General features: G+C 42.6%; 1 protein-coding gene across 1 annotated transcript; it reads left to right on the top strand.

Annotated features, from left to right (window-relative positions):
- Positions 1-3397: 3397 nt before the first annotated feature.
- On the top strand, positions 3398-4553 carry LOC147895660 (uncharacterized). Its single transcript, XM_087382803.1, is given in 6 exon segments — positions 3398-3510; positions 3659-3714; positions 3717-3779; positions 3878-4089; positions 4193-4284; positions 4286-4553. Coding segments are annotated over 6 exon segments (804 nt in total).
- Positions 4554-8634: the final 4081 nt, after the last annotated feature.

The raw sequence follows: 8634 nt of genomic DNA, 5'->3' as shown, positions 1-8634 counted from the left end.
TCAACTGCAAAGTAGTCTTGATGTGGACGATGCATGACTTCCCAGGCTATGGCGAATGTTCAAGTAAGCATTGCACTTTTAATTATGAGTAGGCAATCGATGTGGCACCCTAAACCCACCTTGAACTCTTAATTGCATCTATTGTTTAGGTCTCACTACATTGGGTTACTATGCATGTCCTGTTTGTGGTCCTTTGCTAGTTGCCTCATAGGCAGACGCATTGAATAAGGTCATCTTTGAGAATCACCATCAATTTCTCCCACCTAATCATCCTAGATATGTCACCCCATGGAATGAAGTCCCCCCACAGTCACTCACTGCGGGAGATTGGATGAGAATTTGGGACGGATCCATGATGACTCCACCACTTGGCATGAGCCGATAAGGGTTTGTAACTATTGTGTGCTATATTGGCTGGAAATAAAGATTTCCCGCTAACACCAGCTTTTGTTTAGATACTCCATCTTTTATCGTTTACCATATTGGTCCCATCAATCACCTGCTTGATCCCATGCATATCTTCAAGAATGTGGCATCTACCATTTGGGAACATTTGAATGGGACACGAGATTCCGTAGGCATAAGGAAGGATCTACGCACCATAGGAAGGATGCATGAAACTTGGCCACAAGAGAGGCCGAATGGGCATGTCTTTTTACCTCGTGCACCATGGACGTTATCAAAGCTAGAGATGGTAGCGGTGAAGCGAGCTATCACTACAGTTCGTACTCCTATTGGATGCATGAGGTGTTTGAAGGGGGTCTTCACAAAGAGCAAGAAAAGAGGTGTAGAGCAATTATATGACTTGAAATCTCATGATTGGCACAAGATGCTCCAAGCAAGTATTTTATGTGCATAAAATGTTTTTCCTTCCAAATTTGTGAGTGAATTAGAAGCAACTAATCAACCATTCCTTGTGTGTTCAGTTCATACTACCTACTAGCATTTCTCGCAGTGCATCGAAGGACGTGAAGGATTATATTTACAAGATGGGCGAGCTTGTGAGGTACTTTACAGGATACAAAATGTGGATATTGTATTTATAAGATGGGCGAGCTTGTGAGGTACTTTATAGGATGCAAGGTATTCATATTGCTAATATTGCGTTCTTTTTCCTTTCTAGGCATGTGAGCTCAAAGGAAATAGATCCCACCATGCTTGAGAATGCTCAAGTTATGTCAGTGGAGGTGGTTTGTTTAGTGGAGGAGACATTTCCATGTTCTATTCTCACAAGCCAACTACATCTCATAGTGCATTTGGTGGATGAGATTACTATATGCGGTACTATACATGCACGATGGTTGTTCTTCCTCGAGCGCTTCATGAAGACCTTGACAGGTTTTGTGAGACAAAATGCAAGACCCAAAGGTAGCATGGCTGAAGGTTGGTTGGTACAAGAGTCACTTGTATATATTTCTGAGTTTCTTGTTGATGTGGATAGCTCTCTCCCACGACTATGGAGAGATGATGAAGACCTAAGGATGACCTCTATTATGCCTCAAGGGAAAGGATGCAGCAAAGTAATAGACACGGAGTTACTTAATAATATCAACCTCTATTGCATGCTTAATAGTGATGTGATGAAAAGATGGGTGACAAGATACAGGGATCAAAAGCAAGAAGACAAGGAGAAAGGGCCCTCTTTCGTACACACCACAGATCTCGTGTGCTATATCCTCAGCATCTAAGAGCACTTCCAAAGGATATTCATGTGGATTGGTGACTTGACAAAATAGAGAGAGAAGAGAGAGACGAGGGGATGCATATCACAATGGAAGAATAGGAGTATGCTAGGGGATGCATGAGCAAGGTCGGTATATAGAATGTTATGCATAAGTTAGGAGCTTTCAACAATTTAGATTGCTTATTTAATTGGTTTTGTCTTGGTGTACTGTACTATGTTCAATGCTATATGGTGTGAGGGCAAGCATTTTCAAACACAATGGATTAACGATAAGAGAAACACATAAGATTGCAGCATCATTGCTAGCTTTGAGGGAGCCGATGGAGCCATGGAGATTATTGTGGCATAATCCAAGATATTATTAAGCTTAACTTTCAACGCTTCTTTGTGTATGTTTTAGATGTAAAGTGGTTTAAGGACGTGGTAGAAAGAGGCCCTAATGCAACAATCAAACGCCATGCAAGTAGCTTTGTAACTATTGACTCCATAAAGTTTTAGTAAAGTACCGTAACAATGTGAACAGGTATTGTACACACATATAAAAATACTCACTTTTAAATATTTGATACCTTCGATGCAAGGAACATAACATGATTGTATTTGTGTTTGAATTAGATTATCTATCAACCAATGGTGGATAATAATAGGTGGTGGCATGTCATACCTATTACGCCACGTTCCAAAGTGATGTATAGTACATTTACTAATATGGAGTATATGGAGGATGATCATGGCCATGGAGGTGATGATGACCGTGATACAAGAGAGGAGGATGATCATGAGATAGGAGATACAGATATTGAGGCCATTTACAACGTGGGGACAAGCCTACCATTGGTGATGCTGATTTTGATGAGCACATGAGTAGCACAAGTAGTAGTGGGTTGAATGTATTTGTAGATCTCAACACTAGTTTGGATTTTGAAGTAGATAGTCTGGCAAGGGTTGATCTCATTGAGGATGAGATTGAAGTGTAGCCCATCATTGATATTGGCAAAACTATTTTACATATTGTCTCATTCTCCTCACCTCACTTTATTTTTGTATATGTGAGTTTGCCAAAAAGCATTGATATTTTTGTTAAAATTACGTGCTTTGGTAATCATGGGCAATGTTAGGAAATCACTGATGTACATTTATCAGCCTGCACCAGAATTTCACTTTCTGTATTCTCTGTTTTGCATCTAAATCCACGTCTAATTCACAGTGTAGACGCGCCCACATTTTCGCTATTCTAGCAGTGCCTATAGACGCGCCCGCTATTTTACACGTCTATCAAACGCATCTATAGTTGCTTTGTCTTATTGTGTATGAAATCTAAATTCAAGTTTGAGAGAAGATAGGATGAGAAGGAGGCAAAGGAGGCACACATGGATCAACCACAAGCTATAACCGAATACATAGAGGCGGGCTAATGAATGGTACATCGCTTCTAAGCAACTATAATGATGAGTAGATTGCATGCAACCATACCATCTTGCATGCATGTGAACTTTTGAAAACCATAAAGATCTTCACGCCTGCTTAACAAAAAAAATGGATGCATGCTCATCAAGGTAAAGCTTAATCGTAGAAAACCATCGAGTAGACTCTGATCCGATGTGATTTTTGTTAGAAAGATCATTAAGTAGCTAAAATATGGATCGCCAAACCTCTTGGAATGCAACGATGACGATGCCCACGATGATGAAAAGTTTGGGTCCATAAGGAACGATGAAACCCATAACGATTGAGCAATGGAAACAATCGTATCCACGAAATCACGAAAAGGAAATGCTGAAGAAAGGAGAATCAACAGTTCGTCTAAGCCATTGCAGCAGGTCACAGTATGTTATAGCGGACTCTTGCTCGTCGTGCCAGAAATAGAGATGCTTGATTTTCCTATGGTTGATCGTCATTACTAGCAACGGAAATGCCAAAGAGTAAAATCGATCATCATATGCATTCTTGTAATCCCGATGCTATTTGCCGCAGCGAAGAAAACATTCCAACCAGTGGTGGCGAGTATGTTAAGAGCATAGTTTATGGTGGCTTGATGCTATTGTCACAAGTTTTGCGCTGGTATCGTCTATTTCTGGAGGAAACCTGTCGTCAGGTTGGGTGCTCGATCGTTGCGATTTTTCCGGACATAAAGTATGCAGAGTTCTCTTGTTGGAATCGTTTCTTGAATCGTATCGATTCATGGAAGAGTAGGGGCTGTGCTCGTTTTGGGGTTTTCCAATCTTTTGGCGGATGGTATCTCCATGGGCTTCTCCGATTACGTTTCAAGCAGCACAGAGAGAGACTTAGCCGTGAGTCATCAAAGAGTGACAGACTGGAAAGTTCCTAATGATCCTCATTCTCAGATGCTTGATTTAGTTTCCACTTACAAATCCCATGGCATGGATGAGCAGGACGCGCTTGCTGTAATCTCTCTCTCTCTCTCTCTCTGACTCGGTCCTTCTCCGGCTCAATACAATTTCATGGACGATGATAATCTCTACAAAAAGTTTTACCTTTGTTATGCAGGTTGTCGAGAGCTTTTCCAAGTACAAGGACCTCTTAGTGAACGAGAAAATGGTCATGGAGCAGGGGATGATTTCTCCAGATCCATCCGACAGTCCGGGCGACCTTCGTCTCCTTCATCGGGTTTGGCAGCACACCCCTGCTGGCATATGTCATACTTAATCCTTTCACTTCCAACGATCAGCTCAAGTTTGGAGTAGCTTGTGCCGTCACAGCTTTGGCGCTCATCGTTTTAGGAATCGCAAAGGCCAAGATTTCTGGCCAAAAATATTTTAGCTCGGTGGTGATAGTGCTCCTTAATGGAGGCATTGCAGCCACAGTGGCGTATCTGGTAGGCTGGTCAGATGTTATGTCAAGTAAATGAAGTCCAAAATATGGTGGATGTATCGTGGTGAGGTGAGTCTCTCTACTATGCAACTCTCATAAGTGCGTGAATTGAATCAAGAACAAGAGAAGATTGTGGAGGTACAAAGAGTCAATTGTCACGTACACTCATGGTGAGAAGTGCAAACTCACAGAAAGAGTGTAGGCTTTTGTAAATGTGGAAATTATGGTTTCTCTACGACATTTACTCCATTTTGATAGCATACATACAATTTTATCTGCCTCTCACTATGTTCACTAAGGCAGATCAAGTTTTCTTTATGTCAGCTATCATGGAAATTTTCTGGTGTTCAAAAAATGGCAAGAAAAGTCTCAGATTACTCTCTATGCATCGTTTCTGTTCTCCAAAGATGCACGGGGGTTTGAACATTCTCAATATTCAAATGCATTTACTTGCTCACAGAGGGAAAATGATGATACAGTTTATGCAGCTCTCTCTTATTACATATTCATACCTCTGCCTTTGGGCATTGGCAACCTACTTAGTGGGATTTTTTATTTGGCTCTATCCAAGGCAAGATCAGAGGCTCCCCTTTTAATGTCTGTCGTCTGCTTCTTGATTGGAAACATATCTTATCCCACTTGGAATGGCATGGCAGGGATTCTCTGTCGTGAAACTCTTTGAGGGCTGAGAATATTTTTTGGTCTAAAGTATTCTACCCTCCTTTGGCCATACAAGAACCCAAACGTTCTTATTTTATCTCCTTCAAAGGCATTTCATCTGTGGCGGATGTACTTCAGGATGATGGCACAATTTTATCCTTTTCTATGGCTGCTAGCAAATACGGCTTGGGAGCTCATTATCGTCCTTTATGGCATAGGATTTCAGCAATGCTTCAACCGTACTTGCCAGTACCTCGTTTGGAACTTCAGAATCGGCTAGAGGATTGGATTTTACGCTCTTCTTCCTCATACGCTCGTCCTTTGAAGCTCTCTCATCTTGTATAAAGAGCTGACACTTTACTTCGTTTCTGACACTTTATTGCTGTAACTAGTACTCAACTAAGTACTTCGAGTCAGCAAGAAAAGATTTCTTCCCACCAAAAAAAAAAAGTGTGTGGAAGAGAAGGAGCTGCCTCGAAGTGCCTTCAAACGAAAACTTAGCGTCGGTAAGAATTTACGAAAAGTTAGCTGCACGTAGGCTACAAATTTACGAAAACTTAGGATTGGTATAGATTGCTTCTGGTGGGCTCTTTCCGCAGAGTTCCACCAAGTTCTGGTGCGCTCTTTCCAGACATACGAATTTGGTAATGGAGGATCACACCCCAAACGAGAAGCATTTGTTTGGTGTGTATAGCTGTTATCGGATACGTGTTGTTGCCTCCGTTTTGTGGTCTCTTCGCGTTGAGTTTCTTTCTTCCTTTTCGTAAGACTTGGTGAAGAACAATCATGTCGCAAGCAGAGAACAAAGTTTATGAAGATGATTATGAAATATTCGGAGACTCGATGGACACCAGTAGTGGCGACTTTGAACGAGGTGCGGTGTGTTTCTACTTTCGTTTCAAACTTCCATTCTAAATTGCAATTTCTTTTTCACGAGCTTTTACTGCTGATTTTGGCAGGAATGATGAGCATGGCGGAATGTGGGAATCTTTCCAAAGCCAAAGCAGTGTCGGATCATCGAGGTGAAACGTTTCTGCCTTCCTCACTCTCACGCTCCTCCCTTTGGTCGTAGACTGTTGTTGATAGTGAGCTCATGCTTTAATTTCACAGAATCCAGGCATCTCTTGCCTATAGGCTCTGCTGCGACAAGGAAAGTGTTCTCCATAAACAACAACAATCACCGAATTCGATACAGCCAACTGTCCTCAAGCTACTATCGGAATCCTTAACACTGAGGTGAGCTTAGCTCCCGTGACGCAACTCGCCATCTCTGGAGATCCCTACAACTAAGGTCTCTGCAGCTAGCATCCGGGGACTAGCACCCGCTTGGCGAAAGGCTTCTCCCCTCGGCCTCTGAGGAGTCATATGCTCACTTGATGCCTAAGCAACCATTTCCTCGTTGCACCACCCTGTCGCCCATCTATTTTTTCCGCGACTCTCCCTGCGCTGCTGTACGAGCAGAACCCGTGTTTTCATCCAATAATCCAAGCTTCAGCTCCCAATTTGGGAGAATTTCGCTTTTTGGCGTGAATTCCTCGTGGGGACAATTCCGCTTGATCTGCAGTGAGCTCCTTGCAAGTTCAGCCAACAGAGGAGCCCCAACCACCTCCTTCCAACCGGATCTGTCTGGCGCTCCCATAGGTGCTCTCTTCACGTACTAGCTATCTCGTCAGAAGCACCTAAAGCCAGCCCGTGGTCTTGCTACAGGACCCCCGATGCCCTTCTGCCTCACGCAATGATTCTCAGCACCGTGGCTTATCTCTTACTCACGGAACTCATGGAGCTCATGGACTCCTGTCGGCCATCACGTCCAGGCTTGCATAGAAGAGATGCCAGACTCACAAAACCAAAATCCAAAAGCGACGCGATTGCAACTTGCTACTCAAGTTCCTTTGTTGTCAAAAATGTAGCCAATCGTCCACATTTTAACAGTAAATTCGACCTTCGTTGCGCAAAGCCTCACATACTTGACGTTGAGGCACTGGGAGGACCCTCTGACAATAATTTGTTTATTGATCGAAAACTTCCAGCTGCTGCTCGTAGAGTTCTTCTTACGCCTGTTTATTTATCAAACTGGTTAATAAATCGGCCAGCGATGACGGCAGCAATCATCCAGGTAGCTTCTAACAGCCTATACCTGACTTATAGTTGTCTCTGTTTCTCTCCACCGCAGAAGTTCGGGAGCAGTGCGAAGTACAAAGTTCTGTACCTGAATCGCGCCATCAGCAAGGTCATTCGGCAAAAAGCGCTTCCAGAGTGGAGCAGCAAATCAATGGGAAGACTGCATCTAGTGCACAAGAAGCATCGAAATCGATACACACCGCGGCTTGTACATTAAGGCTTGCTCTATTCCCTGCATTTCTTTCATGAATTATTTGTTTATGTGAAGGCCTTCTTCTTTTGCAAGTGGATGTACCGAAAATGTCCTCTCTCCGTTGTAGACATTATGACAGACACTGGTACCCAAGAAAGAGGAGATGGGAGCAGGGTTGGTATGGTTGAAATGTTCAATCCGACTGAACGTACAGTCGCGCATAGACCATTTATATGGCTACGTGTTCAGGGTTAGTCTTTCGCTCTTTTTTTTTTCATAACTTTAGTCCTTGCTGGTAGAAGGGCTTCCACCTCCAATGAGGGAAGCTATACGAGCTCTTGCTGAATAAGGAGTTCTCTCCGCATCCGGAAAATGCATCTGCCCGCTGGTCAATCTACAAAGAGCTTCCCGTTGGACCTGACTCCATCCAAGGGCGCGGGCGTGCGAAAGAATTGCAATAAGAATTTGAAAATAGCTTTCATAGCAGCTGCAAAGCAGGCGTGCGCCGAAGGTGAGTGGATTTTTATCTATGCCTTAGGATTGCCTTTGCTGCTATACATGGAAATGTTCTTATTCAAAACCCATTTTCCAGTTCCCAATATAGCACGTGAGAACGAAACAACCTTAGGCTCAATTGTGAGATTAAGTGTTACGTTAGACCACCAATCTTGGAGGATGAAGGCGACTCCGATGTTACGTACCATTAGTTCACACCAGCCAAGATACGCATGTCGTCACATCAGAAAGCGTGCAGCTTTTCCTTGTATTCTTTTGTAGTGTCTCCAATGAAATATCTTGGCGAACTTATAAAGTATGTTTATTATAGCAATACATCATCAGAAAGCGTGCAGCTTTTCCTTGTATTCTTTTGTAGTGTCTCCAATGAAATATCTTGGCGAACTTATAAAGTATGTTTATTATAGCAATACATTATCATCATACTAGACCAACTTCAATGCTCAACTCATTCTTTTTCCTTAAGTGATTACGTAGTCATTGTATGGTGTTTGAACTATTCACTAAAGATTTCAGCTATCAAGAACTTCAATTGTGTAGTTAGATGTCCTTGGTGCAACGTTGCAACATGCAATAGTGTATTGCAAATCATTTACTTGCTTTGCTCACGACACTGTCAAGATGCTTA

Source organism: Dipteris shenzhenensis, chromosome 12, assembly GCF_047967505.1.
Source record: "Dipteris shenzhenensis isolate YYH24624 ecotype China chromosome 12, Dip_SZ_1.0, whole genome shotgun sequence".
In the NCBI taxonomy this organism is placed as follows: Eukaryota; Viridiplantae; Streptophyta; class Polypodiopsida; order Gleicheniales; family Dipteridaceae; genus Dipteris; species Dipteris shenzhenensis.
This window is presented reverse-complemented; position numbering and strand designations above follow the sequence as displayed.